We start from the raw sequence: 20417 nt of genomic DNA, 5'->3' as shown, positions 1-20417 counted from the left end.
AAAGTGACTAGGTCCAAGTAAATTGTCACTGAGTTTGGTCACGTCTTACCTCTAAAGGCCCTGTTCCTGACTATACGAGGTGCAAATTGGAGCTGGCTGTAGTCGGCAATCTGTTCAATCGCCATGCCATGAATTCCTTCTCTAGATTTCGCATTCTGCAATGCTGTTGATACCGTTGATTCGATGTACCTTCCCACGATCTTCATCTCCCCGGAGTAGGGAAATCTGTATTCGATAAAATGAGAGAAATTGCTCACTAACGAAAGTTCGCATGTTCATAAATGATTGTTGATGAAATGAGCTATACGACTGGAGCCCGCTTCCGTCTCCGGGGCGATCTTGGATGGGCACGAATCTGAAAATTGAAAAGCTTTACTTGTCAAGTAAAGCCTCTTGAGTCATCACTAAGAGGTGCATAGTATGATTATGGCCATGTGGAACAAAACTATATATGCAACAGATTCATTCTAGCCCCCATTTGAAGAAATTGTTACAGAGCTGAACTTTTAAATCCAGTGATGATTGCATCGTCATGTGAATAACTTCGAGGTAATATTGTAACTATGAATAATGAGAGATTCAAGTCGGTTTATCCAAGGCATCGGTGAGTTAATGGGTGTTTTTTTAGGCATTGAACTTTCTTTCGATAAACAAAGATGCTCCCTTCGTGTCGAGTCATTGACGCTCACATCTTCCATGCTTATAGTTATCTTGCAATCTAGCGATGGTCTTTTTACTCCCAATATCATATAGTTTCAGGAGCTTTGATGCAGCAATTCTATATCCGCTTCATAGCAATGGTCAAATATCATTTTTTGTATAAAAACACCTTGTGCGTACAGGTAAAGTAGACGCGGAGCGTGTATAGAAGTAAAATTGTTCCCGCAAGCATAAAAAATGGCTGAATATGAGGCACACTAGTGCTGAGTTGTTGCTGATGGGAATTATGGCATGTTGTTGGATCCCCCAACAACAAAACGTGGAAAGTGTTGGCCGTATTTGATACTTTTGCCTAGCATTACACAGCGCAGGACAATTTACCAACTCTTCCAAGGCATGGTGTGGCTCTATTATGCTGCCGTCCCTGGAATTCTCGAAGTTGGGCTCGCCTGAGTATAGAGCTTGAATACTAGGTAAAAACTTCATTGATATCAAGTTTCAGGTGAAGATTGAAATGATATGAAATATAAACTTCGATAAGGGTGTGTATTGCGTTCATCCAGATTAGCCTCTGCCTTATGCAATTGGCCACCATGGGCCCCGAAAGCTATACACTCATTCTTGGAAATTTTATGCCCAATTGTCTGGCACAACAGAAATCATTAGTTGTGCGCCTGTTGCCAAAATGTTGTGACGAAATTATTAACATTATTCTTGGATGACCCCCAATTTCCAACCCCTTCGATTTTGTCCACTTACGACAGCTGTGAGTTACACCTATGGTTTGCGATAGGCTATGGCTCTCCCAAGCCAAGATACTGTTGTGTTTTTGATATTGTATTAGTTCATCCTTTGCAGAGCGACGCTAATTAGTTTCGACACTGAGTCCTCATTCTATTTCGCACCCATTAAGTGGCGTTCTCTTATTTTCAAATAGTATTCAAGTCTATATTTGGAGTAGAGCTTAAGGAAGCGTCAGATTCTCGATCGTATGAGTAACTTCTGGTACTAGGTGGGCAATCTGATTTGGATCACGCATGGCTATAGTAAGATCGTCCGGTAGTTTACCAGAGTAAAGGAGGTTCTACTATAAATTAGTGAATTCTTTGAAGAAATTGATGATTTGACTTACTTTTTTGACAGTGTCAAATGCATCTTCTCTCTCGGTGTAGTCCCGAATTACCTTGCTTGTGTTGAAATCGACATAGATCCTGGTATCCCTGATCCTAACAAGAACATTATCAAGTCTCATGAACAATCTGCACAAGAGAAGCATTCGGTCAGGCATAACCCGCAATTTGCAAGAAAACACAGATATTCCGTTGTCGTCTAGCTCACTTTCGTATAAGACAACCTCTTCGAAAAACAGAATAGGATCTTGACGCTTAAGAAGGGCAATAGGTATCGGATCGGAGTTGTCCAATGTGAATAATTTCCCGTTGGTTATAGTGCCTTTGTAATCTGTTGTATACGACCAGTCGAATGGCTTAACGATTTCTTTGATGCCTTCGTGGGTTTTCTCCCTGAATCATGTCAGCATTGACATGTCGAAAATCAAAAAATTCCGATTCTGTACCTGCTACTTGACCACTCTTTTGAATAAGCTACTTTTAACATATTTTTATCCGTCTTGTCCACGCGATCTAGGGCATCGTATGCGTTGAACTCCATGCGCCACCCACTCGCTACGTGCTCGATCGCAACCATATTATCACCAAAGATCATCTCTGGAACCGGTATACCGAGCTTCTCTGACATCTCATCTATTGGACCTGATTTCGAGATTGGAAGCTTACGTGCGCTAATCTTGAAGCCTTTCTGAGTATGCGACACAGTAGCGGTATCTGCCGCACTGGGCATTGGGTAAGTCTCATTGATAGGACCGTTGAATGCCATAATTGTAGATTGTAGATTGTAGATTGGATATGTGAGATGATGCAAATGGTCAACTTGGTCCGAGTCTGGTTCAGGTCCTGATCAAGTTCAAGATGGCTCTCTTCGACTTTCGTCTTTGGCGGATATGAAATGCGAGCCAAGGCAAAGGAAGAGCTTTAATCCTAGCTCAGTCGAGTAACAGCTTAGGTTCGGGTTTGAGTTCGGGTTTGAGTTCGGGTTCGAGTTCGGGTTCGAGTTCCAGTTCGAGTGCCAGTTCCACTTCTACTTCCACTTCCACTTCCACTTCTAGTTCAAGAGCGATGTGATGATGGTATATTCTGGAGGGAGGTTGACAACCTAGGGCTGGTGTGAATGCATGCCATCTATCTATGCCTGTTTGGTGGGGTGAGACGAAACAAGGCTGCTTTAGTTGTTTGAGTGTGCACGTGGCGTGGTGGGTGGGGGAAGCTTTCCTCTCTCCGCTCTCCCGCTCAAGCCTCTTCCGAAATCTCACTCTTCACTGGGCAATTCTCGGATCCGTTTCGTGTGTTGCTGTGTCAACAAGCATTGACTTTTTAGCCGCTGCCTTTTCCAGCTTTTCTAAATAATAAACTCTCGTCTCGTCCCGTCACCTTGGATTTCCAAAGATCTCTCGAATATATCAATAATACTCTCGCTATCATCCACTATTTTACTAACCTAGCAGTCAAACACCTTCAAACATCTTCAATCGACCAGATCCTTTCATCATTTTCCCTCAATTCTTGCCCTTTCTTTCGGATAGTTCACAATGGCTGCCCATGCCCTTGAATCGCGCTTTGAGCGGATGTCTGTGAATGATGAGAACGATCCAGGGGAAGGAAAGAAATACATGGCCAAGGTGAACAAATTTGGCCTCAAGATTCAAATACGTCGTAGCTAATGGATACTGAGCAGATCGCATCTACTACATCTTCCAGCACACAATTATCACAAAATGCCAATCGAGCAAACCTTCTCAAGATGGCCTTGCAAAATAAGAATACAGTAAACACAATCACAACAGTCGCAGGTTCATCACAGGAGCCAGCTTCTCCTTCAAGAAAACCAACTACATCATACCGAGATTCTGAACAAGCTGTCAGAATCGAGCGCAAATCGAACCCCATGTATCAGGAGCCAGCTCCAGTAAAACAGTTTCATCTAGGCATGTTCGAAATTGGTCGGCCTCTCGGAAAAGGCAAATTCGGCCGTGTATATCTCGCAAGAGAACGTAGCACTGGATTTGTTTGTGCCCTGAAAGTTTTACACAAAAATGAGATACAAAAGGGCAAGGTAGAGAAGCAGGTCCGACGGGAAATCGAAATTCAGAGTAATCTGCGGCACCCAAATATCCTCCAGTTGTATGGCCATTTTCATGACAGCAAGCGAGTCTTCCTAATCCTAGAATTTGCTGGCAAAGGAGAACTTTACAAGCATCTTCGTAGAGAGACAAAATTTCCGGAATGGAAAGCAGCTCACTACATTGCGCAAATGGCTGCCGCTCTGAAGTATCTCCACAAGAAGCATGTCATGCATCGGGACATAAAACCAGAAAATATTCTGGTTGGCATCCATGGCGAGCTCAAAATCGCAGACTTTGGTTGGAGTGTTCATGCACCTAACGGCAGAAGAAATACAATGTGTGGAACTTTAGATTATCTTCCACCTGAGATGTTGCAGAGCAACAGCAACTATTACAACGAGAAGGTCGACTTGTGGAGTCTAGGTGTGTTGATGTACGAGTTCCTAGTCGGCGAGGCTCCTTTCGAGGACACTGTAGTCATGACACACAGGAGGATAGCAAGATGTGAAATGACAATTCCAGGCTTTGTTTCCTCCGAGGCAAAGGATCTGATTAAGAGGGTATGTTCAAACTCATCTCAACATTCGTCTCACGCTAATTATTGTCATAGCTACTGGTACTTGATCCCGAGAAACGAATTCCCCTCGAACAGGTTGAGAAGCACCCCTGGATCATCAAGCACTGTGTGAAGGGTGAGCGAGCTAGCATGCGGGATTCAAAATCCACTGGTAGCAAGTCTCCGCTGGAGAGTAGCAAAACTCCCTTGGAGACCCGTGAGGAATGAATGACGAATTCTGTTTTTTTTTAGCATTGGCGTTTAAGGAGTAGAATGATTGAGATGACTCTCGGGGCGAAACAAGTTGAGTAAGAGTTTGGGATTTGCATCTAATGTTTTCATTACGCTGGCGCCTATCTTGATATACATTTCTATACCCGAGTACCTAAGTACTGAATACGATTATTTAACAAAGCAAACTTTCTGTTATTACATGGGCATATCTCATAACGACCTCACTTGTAGATCTCGTCAAAGGGTCGAGTATCTGAGTAACATGAATCCCAAACTTCGTTAACTACCCTCACGGCTTGAACATCATCCTTACACCAAGGTCTGGCCAATACCGACTTGACTGCTCTCCTGCGCACGCAATCCTGATGTTGTTGCGTTACCCTGTAGTTATTTCTCGTCCAGAATTCTCTTGCCCATCTACATTCTCCACTCAGACTCGCTGCTCTGATCTATATTATCGTTTAGCTGTTTTTTCTGTACTCGTACTAGGCCAGGGCAGACAAACCTCTGAACAAGCTGCATGTCGCAGATCTCCCCAGTCCACCTTCCATCTTAAATGATCCCAGGCGTGCACCATTTCATGTGCCAGCGTATCTTCCACATGTTTACTATCCCTCATCTCATTCGCACACAATTGAATGCCATGCTCGGGGCTGAAACCCCCGCCTTGCCTCACCGTTTTCCCATCTTCTGTGATTCGTGTGGGACATCTCCTGCAGCGTATGTTATCTGCATCAAGCTTCCCATTGAGATCTCGTATGTTTTTTTGCATGAATATGACGATTGGTGAGTATTTTAAGTTATAGTCCCGCCATTCTTCACATCTGTCGCAGTCGCGCTTCTCATGACGAGCATATTGATCTTCGCGATAGAGTATCTGGTGGGATGGAGGCATTGTGCCAAGGAGGATAGAGAACCAATTGCGTGTTCGAGCAGTTGGGTCAAATTGCGGTTCCGACTCCTTTGTAGAGTCTGGAACAAGCGGAGGCTTATTTCCCTCCGAGGATGACATCGTGGATACGTAGCTACAAGACTTACGCCTTTCGATGTACCAAGTAGGGCGCTGTTTGTGGATACAACAATTGTTCACAGAAACGACTTTTGGTGGGCGGTGGGAAAATTCTGCCGGCCTGAGATTGATATAAATCAACCCAAGCTCGAGCGAGCCAAGACAACATTCATTTCTTTGATGCCTTGCGAGGTATACATATACGTTATACGCCGTTTTTAAATATCTTGACAAACATATTCTACATCACAAGGTGAACGTAGGCAAGATGAAACCCCCAAAATCCTTAACTATAGTTATAAAATTAGGTACGTGCAAACCTCTTCTTTTCAAAGGCCAGAAGCTGAGTCACGGGATATGACAGGAACCAGTTCCATCGTGGATGAGAAAACTCATGAGCCGTTGTTGAGTATTTTGAGTTTAATTGTGGAAACTGCTGTGAGGCTTCACAAAGATGGACACAAAGTTATTATTGTATCCTCCGGAGCCATTGGGGTTGGACTTCGAAGAATGGACTTGGATAAGAGGCCAAAACATCTTCCCCGAGTACAAGTATGTCTCGTTCAAAGCAGCTAATCAGTAAATATTTTGCTGATAGTGATGGTTGTAGGCTTTAGCAGCAATAGGACAGTGTCGCCTTATAAGTCTATGGGATAGCTTGTTCGCTCACTTGCAACAACCTGTTGCACAAATTTTACTCACAAGAAATGATATCGCAGATGTAAGGTCACCATGTCAACATGAATAACTACATGGCTTACACCTTTTAGCGAACCCAATACCGAAATGCTCAGAATACGTTACACGAGCTTCTAGAAATGGGCGTCATCCCTATCGTTAACGAGAACGATACTCTAGCTGTAGCTGAAATCAAATTTGGAGACAATGATACTCTATCTGCAATCACTGCAGCTATGCTCCATGCAGATTACTTGTTCCTGATGACTGATGTCGATTGTCTCTATGATAAAAATCCTCGAACGCATCCAGATGCACAAGCAATTGAGGTCGTTGAAGACATCTCCGCATTACAGGCCGATGGTAGTCGTTCCCCATTCAGTTCTTATGCCCTCTCGAAACATATACACTGACTTTCCGTCTTCAGTATCAAGTGCCGGCTCTAGCCTCGGTACAGGAGGAATGTCCACAAAAATAGTTGCTGCCCGTCTCGCCACCTCCGCAGGTGTAACAACTGTCATAACACGGTCCTCTAGCCCAGGGAACATTGCAAGTATTGTAAGCTATGTTCAATCCCTCAAACATTCTACTTCAGGCGGCAAAACCGGTGATGTTGTTTCGCAATCGCAGACACCGGAAACTATTACAAGATCCAATTCCACACTGTCCCTTACTGGTGTAGCATCATCACCCGTGGAGCCGCCTCTGCATACCCGGTTTCTTCCATCGCATCAACCGATCCGGGACCGCTATTTCTGGCTTCTACATGGCCTCTCTCCACATGGAACGATTTATATTGATGCTGGCGCTCATCGAGCATTGGCGGCCAAAGCTGGTCTGCTTCCTGCCGGGATCGTAGATGTGGAGGGCAGCTTTGCCCAACAAGAAGCTGTGCGTCTAGTAGTTGTTGACCGTCCAAGCTCGCCAGATACAAAGATTGTATCAGGGTCTGGAGTTGAAGTGGGTAGGGCGCTAGTGAACTACAGTGCAATGGAGATAACTAGGATTAAAGGTATGAGAAGTAGTGAAATACACGGATTATTGGGCTATGCAGATAGTGAGTATGTTGCTTTGAGGGAAAACATAAGCTTCTTCGAAAGAGGGAGTAGAAGTGCGACACCGGTTCTCAGTTGATTAGATCTAGATTCGAAAATGAAATTCATTTTATCACTCAATTAAAAATTTAACAATTCTATTCAATGTAGTAAATACAATCAAATAAAATATTTGAATTCAATTGTTGGATTGATAAGCTCGAAAACTTTTTATGGAATTATCAATTTATTTCACTGGTGATTTACTAATATATTCGTTATATAATAAATTCATATAATTGAATAAGATCGAAATACACTTTATATCCTAACATACAGGATTTAAAACACAATTCATAACTAAAAACTAATTAATCAAGAAAAACTACAAATACCCCATACAAAAACATCAAAATACAAAGCTCAATGAATTAACAAATTAATTAACAAATTAAAACTAACAAAATTGCAGAATGGAAATGAAAATTATTATATCATTTTTTGAATTGAAAGCTTCTTAATGATATATTTTTTATATTGATTGTAAAGAACATATGCAAGGTAACGACTAGTCTATAATAGGATACAAAAGAGTATAAGACTTTTTATTAATTCTTTAATATTCCTTCGAAAGTAAAGCTATATATAATATGAAAACTCTCTATTGAATAAATGATTGATTCGATGTTGACTTTATATTAATGTTTTTGTAACAAAGCTTTTCTTTTTACGGTTTTCGTTTTCAAAAGTTGTAAAAGCTATGAAAGTTTTAAAGGAATTAAAAGTTTTAAAGCTTATTTGATAGGTTCTTTTTATTATATCAATATATCTTTGAAGTTTTATTAAATTTATAATAATAGATCTATTGTAGTATTTATATTTTCATTTTATGAAATTCAATTTCTTTATAATTTAAAGAAGCTATATTATAGTATAAAATTACTAAAAGCTAAAATTCTATTTCTAATTTCTAAAATCTAATGAATCGATTTTTTCCCTTTATTTTAGTAATATCGATTAGGTGTTGGTGGAGTGGTGAATTGTATTCGATATAATTAGGAGTATTTAATATAAAACTTTTCAAAAATCCAAGAATTCAAAAAAATTGAAAAATGCTATATCCCTTTTATTTCATTAATACTGATTCTGTTTCGATAAAATGATAGATCGCAATCGACAGAATTGCCTTCCTCTTCTAGGTTTTCGTTTTCAAAAGCTATAAAATAATTGAAAGCTTTAAACATGAAAGTTCGAGAATCTAAAAGTCTGAAAACTTTGAAAGCTTGAAAATCTACAATTATAAAATTAGAATCGACAGCGCTCAACTAGCATATCGCAATAGGACTAGGCATAGAAATTCTGGAAATCCTGAAAGTTTTTGAAACCTTATAAATCCTAAAATCCTGAAACTCAAAAAAGCGGAATCCCGAAAATCCTATAATCCTAAAGCATAAAAGAATGGAATCCCAGAAATCCTATAATCCTGAAATATAAAAAGACAGAGAATCCCAAGAATCCTGAAAAAAGGAAATACTAATAATAATAGTAATAGTAATATTTATTAATATCCAGTGAGCCAGCATAAGGCTAATTTTAGAAACCTTTCAAAGAATATGGGGATGTGTTAAATTATAGATTTAAGATATTACTATAAAAAGTAAATTATGTATATAAAAGTTATAAAATCTAATTGAATAATTCCTTTTTTATTAATTAAAATAAAATCAATTATATTTAAAGGATTTTAAAGAATCAAATATGATTTCAAAAAACAATATATATAAACTATAAAAATAAATATTTATAAAAATGATTTATATTAATATATATATATTAAAAAGAAAAAAAAGAATTCCAATTATATTTTTAATTATTGTTTTAATAAAATATAAATAAAATAGAATCTTTTTTAATAAAAAAAAAGAAAAAAAGAAAAAGAAAAAAGGTGCTTTTAATAAAAACAAATATTAGAATAGAATTAAATAATTCTAATGAATTTAATCAAAACTAATAATTAAGATATAAGAAATAAAAAATAATTAAAGTTTTTTATTATTATAATTAATAAAAATAAAAATAATTGTTTAAATCATTTTTTAAATTAAATAAATAATTTGTAATAGAATATCAAATATTTAGAAATCTTTTAATAATTATAAAAATACTTCAAATTAATATTTTAATATTTAAATTATTTATAATATTATATAAAATCTTTATATTTAAAATGAATAATAAGAATATAATATAATATTTATTTTAATAAATTTAATTTTGAAAAAAGCTTTATTATATAAAAAAGATTTTATTTATTATATATATTCAAAAATATAAATTATTATTTAAATTATCAATATTATTTTATACAAAAACTTAATTCTCTAATTATAATATTAATCTTATTAATAATAGATTTTAAAACAAATCCAATATTCTAAATAAATTTATAAATATTAAAATTAATAAATTTATTAATTACCTTATTACCTTCAATTTTAATATACTTAAAAAATCAATAAATCTAAATATCGAAGATTTGTATAATATTTTAACAAATATAAAAAATCTATTACAAAAAATCAAATACATTATTATATAAATATTAAATTATTAATATATTATTTATATAAAATCAAATATAATATTAATTGAATAAAGGAATTTTAAAAATATATTTGAAATTTATATATATTCTAATTATTTTTATATCAAATATATAAAAAATAAAATTGATTATATTTGATTCTATATTTAATTACTTTTTATTTTAATATATTATATATTTATAATTAATAAATCTCCTTTTATTTTCAATTTATTTAAAACCATTTAAGAAAATTGAAACCTTATTAAAAAGAAATCGAAATTATTATTTTTTAAAATTAATTAAAATAATCTTTTTATTTATATTATTTATTAAATCGATTCTATATTTTAAAAAAAAATAAGAAAATTTTAATATAAACCATACAATACTAAGAAATAAGATTCCTAAATATTGAATTTTCATTTTAGAGATCTATTAATAATTGATCCTTTTGTTTTTAATAATGAATAAAGATAAAATTCAATAAATTATAAAATAGAATATATTTATTATTTGAATATATATAATAAAGCAGAATTTGATATTATTTAATAGAATATTAATTAAAGGAATGTTTATATTTTGAAAGAGAATAATAATAAAAATAGTTTTTTAAATAAGGAAAATACTTTTGATTATAAAAGCAAGTATTTGTTTAATAAGATTAATATATCAATCTATATAAAAGGAAATAATAAGATTGTAATTAATATATTAAATACAAAATGATTTCGTTTTTTTATTAAACTATATTTCTATTTTATAAATAAAAAAAAGAATAATATAAATTATTATTGCTTTATATAATATTGAAATTAAAAAATTATCGATTATTTTTGTAAAACTATAAATATAATATACAATCATTCTAACTTTAATAATCCAAACAATTACATACCTTTTAAAAATAAGATTGCAATTAAACTATACCCCAAATTATTTCAGAATTGATTAAATTCCCTTCTCAATAATAATAATAAATATAATAATAAAATTCTTATTAATAATATATTAAAAAATATAAATATTTTTCTTTTAAATTAAATATATTATTTCGAATTTCTTTAAAACAAAAATGATTTTATTATTATTATTTCATTTTAGAATCTTTCTTATATTATTTATTAAAACAAAAATATTCAAATTCAAAGATTTAAAAATCTAATAGAAATATAAATTATTAATATATTCAAAATAAAACTCAATATTTTATAAAATAAATTTTATTAAATATAATATATATAATATTAAAAAAAAAAGAAAGCTTTAGAATATCCTATATTTCATATTATAATTAAAAATAATCGAATTTTTTAATCTCACCCAAACAAATCGATTAATAAAAAAAGAATTTATTAATTTCAAAAAGATTAAAAACTAATCTTATTTAATTATTCTTTTTAATAATTATTATTTAAAAAAAATATTAAAAATCTTTTGAATATTTATAATAATTATAATAATCTTTAATTCTTAAGAAAACATAACCTTTATATTATAAATAAAACAAATAATTAAATCCATAACAACCCTTTTGAATAAGATCCCTCCATATTATAAACTAAAAATTCTATTAATCAATATAATCTATATCAATTGATAAATTATAATTCTCTTCAAACCTTTTAAAATACAAAAAATAAATACAATTGATTTTCAAAAACAAATAGAAATTTTATCCTTTTTATTAACCTTAAATAATATAATTATTTTAACAAACTTCTAAATATATAAAAAGAAATTGAATATTATATAACAATCATATAAACTATAAATAATATATCCAATCATTAATCAACAAACCTTAAATATATATATTATAATACAATCTATTTCTAACAAAATATTAAAAACTCTAATTATATTATATTCAATTTTCTTTATTAAAACCAATAACAATTATTTTAAAATATCTAATCTATTTCAATTTTTGAATAAATCTTATTCGAAATCGTTTATAACAATAAAACAAATAAGAATCTTTTTTTATAAAATCTCAATCTTTTTTATAATATTTTCAATAAAAATATTATCAATATATAAAAAAAACAATTTCAAATTAATTTTTAATTTATATTAATTAATAATCCTATAAAGCTTTTTATCATTTTTAACATTATTTATAATATATTTTCAATAATTATATTTCATTCAATATACCATAATATAAAAAATCCAAATTATAAATAGAATTTCTTTTTTGAAATTACATCCATAAAAGTAATTCTAATAAATCTCCTTATATTTAAAAATCTATTATAATATTACTTTCCTATTACTATAATCAAATTTATTAATTATATATATAATAAAATTCATTATTATAATAAAATCAACTATATATAATTCAATTACTTTTTTATTATTTAAAAAGAAAAGATTTGGGAAACAAACAATATTGACTTATATTAAATTTAAAAGTTTATTTAATTTTGAATTCGAAATTTTATAATAATATTATTTCAACAGAATTATATTTTATCCTGAAATAATTATAATTTAGATTTTATAATTTGAATTATTATATATATTTTCTTTAATAATAATATTAATAAAAAAAATATTGAAAAATATAAAATCAATAATATAATTTATTTTGTAAATAGAATTATTAAAAATATTAATATAATTTATTTTATTATTATTAAATTAATAAATGAATTTTATATTTTTATATTATAATTATATTTCTAATTCAAAAGTATAATATCAAATATTGAAATCCCTTTCAATCAAATAATATAATAAAAGAATAAAATATAAAATATAATCCATTATCTTTTTCATATCTGGTTAATAATATAAATTGAGAATTATATTACTATTTATATCGATTTAGAAAAGAATAGATCTATATTATTGCATACAAAAGCCTACTCTTTTACATATATATATTATAATCCTAAATTGATTAGATTCTTTAGAATTTGTGAGATCCCAAAAGTCGAATAAGATATAATAATTATAATCTAAATAATTTTGTATTTATATATTTACAATTATTTAGGATTTCTGAATATATATAATATCGATTTATTAAAGATTAGAAATTACAAGAATTATTATATATACAAAAATACTTTTATTAATATTAATTTAATAGATTTGAAGATTATATTATTGAATCAATTGAATACAAATTCTATTATAAGATTTGAAATATTATATTAATATTAATAAAAGATTTTATTAATATTTGAAATATCTAATTTATTAAAATTTAATATAAAAAGGGATTTATTCTTTTTTTTTTTTATTAGAAATCCTAAAAGGGATTTTAAATAAAAAAACAAAAATTTGAATTAGAATTATAAAAGCTTAAATTTGATCTTGAATTAGAATTTAATTAATAATAAAAAGAATTCCAATTTATTTATATATAATAATTATTTTATTATATTTGTATTTATATTTATTAAAGAATATTAGAATTACAAATATATTAAGTATTTTAGCCTTTAAGAATTCAATAATTGTATTAACTATTTTATATTAGATTTCCCTTTATTTTTCAAATAACTTTAAATTCATTCTTAATAGGAATATAAATATTATCATTTTTATATTATAAGGTGGCTAGATATTCATTATAATCAATTTTAAATAAATTGTAATAATTAATATATTAAAATAATATAATATAATTAATATTAATAGGGTTTATATATTTCTTTATTTTATTATTATAATAAATATAAAAAAGGATTTGTTTATATTATATTAAAATATAATATCTTTAATATCTTAAATTATATTAAAAAACAATATACTTCTTTTTAATATATTAAAAAGGATTATTAATATTAAAAAATATATAGAAATAAATAATCTCAATAAATAAAATAATTCAAATGATTTTACTAATATATTTATTAATTTTATAATTAAAGGATTTAATATATATTAAGTGTTTTTTAATTTATATATATATTTTATTAATAATAAAAGCTTTATTTATTATTATTATTTTATTATTTAAATTTATAAATAAAATAGAAACTTTTATAATTATATAATTATATTAAATCTCAAAAATAATTAAAAATATAGTATTTAATGTTTATAGAATATTTTATTAATTATATTTATTAAAAAGCAAATTATAAATATTATTGTTTATTGAAATAAAAGTTTAATTAATGATTGTAAATATTATATTCGAAATATTAATTAAAAAAAGATTCTTAATAATTTTCATTAATTTTTATTATAAAGAAAAGATAGAGGATTTGTTGAATAAAATAATAAATTTATATTTCACAAATAATTTCCAACTTTAATATTATATATAAATTAAAATAAAACTTTTTTTAATATAAAATTATAAAAGATTTTCTCAAATAATATAAAATAGAATTTATTAAACATTATAATATTTTTGTAACCTTTAATATTACCAAATCTTATCGCCTTTATAAAGATTTTAAAATTAATAATAAATATAATATAAATAAAAGATTAAATACAAATATTAAAAGATATAAAAAAAATAATAATATTTATAAAGTTTATAAATTCCTTTATAAATTCTTTATTAGAAATATTTAAATAAAATATTATAAAGGAATTAAATAAGATTGTAAAAGCTATAATAATTATGTATTTATTTTTAATATTGTATTCAAAAATATCAAATTGCTTTTTAATAATATTTGATGTATTAAAATTGATATTGAAATTATTTTAATTATAATAATCGATAATAAAAAATAAAAATAAATAAATATTCATTTTGTTTTTATATTTTTTATTTATATATAAAAGATTGATATTGATTAAGAATTATAAAACTTTCAAATATATAAATCGAAAATTCAACAATCGAAAAAAACAATCCGGAATTTCGAATGTATTATTTAGCAATATTATTGCAAAAGCAATTATCAAATTGAATAAAAGGATTCAAAGAAATGAAAAGAGTATTCCCGTGAATTTAAAAATTGAAATTCTGAAGATACCTCAATTTTTGAATATTGTATCGATCTTGATTAGAGGTTTTGAGGAAATACTATTAGCTTCCTATTATAAGATTAACATTTAGTTTATATAAATCCTATTCAAAAGTAATTCCAACGAATACTATTTCACTGATTGTTTAATTCTAACAAGCCGATATAATATCAACTATATATATTCAGTTTTCACTAATAAATTTAATTGCCTATATAATAATAAGCTATATCCTTCCCTTTATAAGAAACACTATAATATTATACAAAGATTTCAACCCGGAACTCTATTTTTGTCTAAAAAAATAGTAATCATTTAATAAAACCATACCTATATAAAAAAATTCTTTCTTAATTTTCTTTTAATTCAATATCTTTTATAAATAAAATGAAAGTGTTTTAATAAATCCTTTAAAGAATTTTGAATTCTGAATCTTTTAATAAATATTGATGATGTTTTGCTTATGTTCTACTAAAATAAATAATTTTTGATATTTTGAAGCTATTCCGAAAACTAATCGACGGCTTGCTTTTTATAATTGAATGAAAAGAACTGTAAAGAATATATACAAGGTAACAATTAACCTATAATAGAATATAAAAGAATATAAGATTTTTTATTAATTCCTTAATATCCCTTTAAAAGTGAAACTATATATGATAGGTATAAAAACTCTACATTAAATAAATAGTCAGCCCAATATCGGTTTTATATCGATATTTCTGTGACATTTGTGAGTTATTATTTATTAAAAAAATAATTAATTCAAAAATTGTATTGAAGAAGCAAATTAAATTTTTGAAAAACTGAGTAAATATTTCTAGTTGGTTTGAAAACTCAGAAATGTAATAAAAGAGATAATGAATCCTAGGCTTTTAGATTTAAAAAGAGATTTATTAAATTTCTTATATTTTAAGGATTTATAAAAAGATTTAAAAAGAGATCTATTAAATTTATGAGGCTTTATAAGATTTATTAGATTTATTAGATTTATTAGATTTATTAGATTTATTAGATTTATTAGATTTATTAGATTTATTAGATTTATTTTTGGTTTTGAGGCTTAATTTCACCTCCAACGCCTTTATACGAGCTAGAAGTGAGAGACTATTATTATTATTATTATTATTATTTTAAAAACTCAAGGGTTCAATATATTCCACCTAAGTCTATACACAGATCACCATCTCAAAAAGCTTATAATTTCTGAATAACTTCAAAATTCATATTTAAATAGAATATAACTCTTATTTATTTTTAGAATTCTAAAAGTTGTGTGGTATAAGTATAGGTATAAATCTTAAGTGGTGTTAAGAATAATTATGGAGAACTATTAATCCATGACGAAGGATTTATATATATATATAACTTCAAAAAGAGATTTTCAAGAGATTTTCAAGAGATTTATAAAAAGTCTTATATTTGATTTACACCTTCATAATTATATTATATTAGTCTTCACCTTATATTAACTTCAATATCTAAAATAAAATGAATTTTATATAATAATAAAAGATGAATTTTTTATAGATCTAATTTTATGTATACGCTTCTATTGTATTCAAAAAAAATGAAAACTGTTATAACTTTTATCTCAAAAAGAAGTGTTTTAGTAATGACTTTTATATTAATTTCAATTTTTAATAAAAAATCAGCAATTCTTATTATTCATATAAATAATTATGATAGTTTTTCAAAAAGAAATTAAATAATATTAATAAATAAAGAGAGTATATGATTATATATAAATGAAATTTCTGTGTATCTAGAGTAATCTATTCGATGATATGATCTACTTGATGGTAAACAATACTATACTAATATCTTGTTGATTATTGGAATTAGCTTTTTTAATTAAAACTAATGATAATGAGATTCTAATCTTTACTCTTTTTTATAATAAAGAATTCAAAAATAATAATCTTTTGCTTTAAAAATTGTTGAATTTCATATGTATAATACTAAGCAGTATACTAGTAATAAATTTCTTTTTATATTTTAATAAAAATAAAAAGTTATTGGTTTTCGCTTATTTTACTAACAATTTTCAGAAATTTCAAGATTTTCAAATAATATTAACTTCTTATATAGATTTGATAATTCATAAAAATCCTAAAAATAAATAGTCTTATTTTTATTAAACTACATTCAAGGTAGAACAAATTAATATAAAATACATGAAATTAAATATAGAATAATATTAGAAAATATGTAAACTATTTTATTATAGGGACTGTCTTTAGGGTTATATAAAAATGTCTAAAAATTTCTCGGAATAATTTAGATAAGACGTCAAATGAAAATTCAATAAAGTTGTAATTAATTACAATTCTTATAATTGTTTTGAGTCCAAAGTCTTATATTGCAATACAATCTATTTTTTTTAAATAAAAAAATTTGGGGTTTGAAGTTATTCGATAAGTTAATTAATTCAATAAGTCGATCGACGTTCAGTTATAAAATATTGATTCTATAGTCTTGATTAAGATTATTGTTTATTTAATTTGTGCTTATTATTTAGTTTTTGTTTATTAATTAATTTATAATTGCTATTTATCTTACGTTTATTGTGAAATATGTGTTAATAATAAACAGATATTTATTTTCGAATTATTTATTATTTATTTGGTTATTATTGTTTTTAATCATTTTATAATCTTATTATCTTTATAGTATTGTTTTCATAGATTCTAATACTGAGGACTTATATTTATTTTATAATCCATATTATAGTATAGATATCTCCGTAACAAGTATCTATACTACAATATCGATTATATAATTAAGAAAGTAATTGATTAAAATCGGCTTTATAATAATGGATTTGTTGATTTATGAAATATAAAAGCTTATATATAAAGAGATAGATTTTGTTATAATACAGAGTTTTATATTTAAGACAATTATTAGTTTTGTATTATAATTATGAGAATTGTAATTAGTTTTAACCTCATTAAATTTCTGTTTAAAAGATATTTTAATACTTTTATATAACCCTGAAAACAGCGCCTATAACATTTTGATATATATACCGATATAACAAAAGAGAGTTCATTATAATATAATTACAATAAAAATAATTTTCAACGATTTTGTAACAATTTTATACTTTTAGATAACATCAAAAAAGTTAAATTGTGTTAATTTTAACATTTTGAAATAATCCTATTGTTTTCATATATTAATAATACTGTAACGTAATTCACCATCGAGTGGACTGCTTCAAAATATATACAAAATTGGCCTGTGTGTAACCATGCATTTCCACCACTCATTGATACAATTCTATAAAATCTGAAATTGTAGAATTTAACTTAACTGTATAATAATTATACAATATAATTGTTACATAAACAAAATTATTAATGAGAAAATCGAATTAATATAAGAGTTATTATTAAAGTAGTTTTTTAATAACGAAAACGAGGACAATTTCCTTTTTTTCTGAAGTAGAATAGAAGTATCTCAATAAAAATTAGATTTTTTCATAGCGAACCACTTATTATTATTTAATCTTTTTTCTTTCTAGAAAATACTTGTTGATTATTGAAATAAAAATATTAGAAGAAAGCTAATTTTAGTATATCTTGAAGTGATCCACTCGATGATAGACAACTTTATCTAGTTACATACCCAGGTAGTGATTTATAAATAACAAACTCTAGATATTGAATATTACCTAGGTATCTTATTCAAAAAATTTACAAGGTCAATATAATAGTCAATTATGTACAAAATTGAAAGATTTTTTTTCTTTCATATTCATTTACGATTGTGACCTAATGGTGATCAGATTAATTACACTTGCTATAGTTACATGTTTTTGTGTTATGAATTCTATAATAGATTCTGTACAGATTCTATTGTAAAAGATTTAAATGCAACAAATGTGAATTCGAAGGCAAAAAAGTAATTAAATTGCTTTTAGTGAATACAAGAGTAATCAATTTCAAGTATGTCATGTTTGATTGAAGATATAATTTTGATATCAAATTTTAATTATACAGTAAAAAATCGAAAAATGTTATGAGAATAAAATCTAATTTCTTTGTTTACTTTTTAATATAATATTTATAATTCTGTATACAATATACTTTTATTGTTTAATAATTCTTATATATATTCCCGTTTTTTATTAAATTCCTACAGTATATTAGGATGTTATATCAAACTTTAATATTGAAATTGAGTAATTTTTCGAGTATACAGAAGTTCAAGAATGAACATAATCAATTTATTATTCGAGATTAATATAAAGATGATTTTTTTTGGAGAAATAATCATATTTTGTTAAGAAACTAGATGAACAATCTAATCAAAACGAATAAAATGATTAATAAATCATTTCTAATAGATAACAAGATGGAAAATTATTTTCTTATAAAATGAAAATGATTGTACTTGTGTATTATTATTTATCAGATTTAAATTTAAACTCAGTCTCTAAGAAATTATAGAAGATTATTCTATTTGAACAAATATACGTAGATACAAATCGTTTTTTTGTTAAAATTTTTAAATCTTCAAATGACTTCAAGATTCTAATTTAAATAAAAGAGTAATTAAATCTTTTGAAAAAAGGTTTACATTTCTGAAAGTTAAATAACATACATATAAACATATATTTTAAAAAATGCAGAAATATTATTATAAAAAAGTGTTAAGGAATTCATTATTACCTACTGTTGATTTGAAGGAGGTAAAAAAAGACTAGACATTCTATATTGTTATACCTAGGTATTATATTTTGAAGATTTTGCTTCTAATATAAGAAGTCAACTATATTACCCTGTTAATGTTATTATTAAGTAGATCTAATATAATTTATAATTTGAATAAAATATTAATAAATTGTGTTATGTATTTTTCAAACTCTGATGTTCTTTTATATAAATATAATAAATATTATATTCATGAAGGATATATAATTTTAAAGAATAAGAAGTAGAATATGTTTGACTTGATTATATATTCATTATATATAATGAATGTATAGGTAATCAAATCTATATACTTAGGCAGGAATATTTATTCTACATTGGGTTGAGAACTTGTACATATGTGTAAAGGTTAATTGATCTTTTAATGATAAATACTACATATAATTAAACCACCTAGGTATATAGTTTTTGTTGCAAAAGAATAAAAAAAAAGCTTGAGATTGATTCTCTCTGACATATCTTATTGGAGTATTTCATATTTGAATTAAATGAATATCTCTTTGTACTAAATATGAATCATTAATAATAATAATAAATTATATCATACTGATATCAGATAGATAAAAATAAATTTTATAAATGAAATAATGTTGTAAAAACAGTTTTATAGTGATTTAAAATTTTATATTTAAACATTTTACAAGAGAGGTTGTATACTTGGGTATAAAAACAAAGATTGTTGAAAAAAAGCACATGAAGGATAATTTTTCTAAACCAATTCTTCTCTTTTTCAAAAATATGTTTTTATTTAAGAATCTCGGTAATATATTTAAAATATTTATAAATGTT

General features: G+C 26.9%; 4 protein-coding genes across 4 annotated transcripts; 2 read left to right on the top strand and 2 right to left on the bottom strand.

Moving 5' to 3' along the window:
* Nucleotides 1–1210: 1210 nt before the first annotated feature.
* Nucleotides 1211–2874, bottom strand: Bctip41. Its single transcript, XM_001545593.2, has 3 exons — nucleotides 2237–2874; nucleotides 1793–2183; nucleotides 1211–1744 (listed from the first exon to the last, which is right to left on the bottom strand). Exons 1-3 carry the CDS (start codon nucleotides 2554–2556, stop codon nucleotides 1625–1627), a joined length of 831 nt encoding a protein of 276 aa, XP_001545643.1. The 5' UTR covers nucleotides 2557–2874; the 3' UTR covers nucleotides 1211–1624.
* Nucleotides 2875–3171: 297 nt separating this feature from the next.
* BCIN_16g01390 (hypothetical protein) lies at nucleotides 3172–4771 on the top strand. The gene is made up of 3 exons (XM_001545592.2): nucleotides 3172–3415; nucleotides 3472–4419; nucleotides 4470–4771. The coding sequence occupies exons 1-3, from the start codon at nucleotides 3326–3328 to the stop codon at nucleotides 4641–4643; spliced, it is 1212 nt and encodes a 403-aa protein (XP_001545642.2). The 5' UTR covers nucleotides 3172–3325; the 3' UTR covers nucleotides 4644–4771.
* A 37-nt stretch (nucleotides 4772–4808) lies between these two features.
* Bcatp23 lies at nucleotides 4809–5737 on the bottom strand. The gene is made up of 2 exons (XM_024697884.1): nucleotides 5155–5737; nucleotides 4809–5098 (listed from the first exon to the last, which is right to left on the bottom strand). Exons 1-2 carry the CDS (start codon nucleotides 5659–5661, stop codon nucleotides 4871–4873), a joined length of 735 nt encoding a protein of 244 aa, XP_024553701.1. The 5' UTR covers nucleotides 5662–5737; the 3' UTR covers nucleotides 4809–4870.
* Nucleotides 5738–5837: 100 nt separating this feature from the next.
* On the top strand, nucleotides 5838–7535 carry BCIN_16g01370 (hypothetical protein). Its single transcript, XM_001545590.2, has 5 exons — nucleotides 5838–5966; nucleotides 6023–6210; nucleotides 6269–6379; nucleotides 6429–6699; nucleotides 6764–7535. Exons 1-5 carry the CDS (start codon nucleotides 5927–5929, stop codon nucleotides 7468–7470), a joined length of 1317 nt encoding a protein of 438 aa, XP_001545640.2. The 5' UTR covers nucleotides 5838–5926; the 3' UTR covers nucleotides 7471–7535.
* Nucleotides 7536–20417: the final 12882 nt, after the last annotated feature.

The sequence above is a fragment of the Botrytis cinerea genome, chromosome 16 (genome assembly GCF_000143535.2).
Source record: "Botrytis cinerea B05.10 chromosome 16, complete sequence".
Lineage (NCBI taxonomy): Eukaryota > Fungi > Ascomycota > Leotiomycetes > Helotiales > Sclerotiniaceae > Botrytis > Botrytis cinerea.
This window is presented reverse-complemented; position numbering and strand designations above follow the sequence as displayed.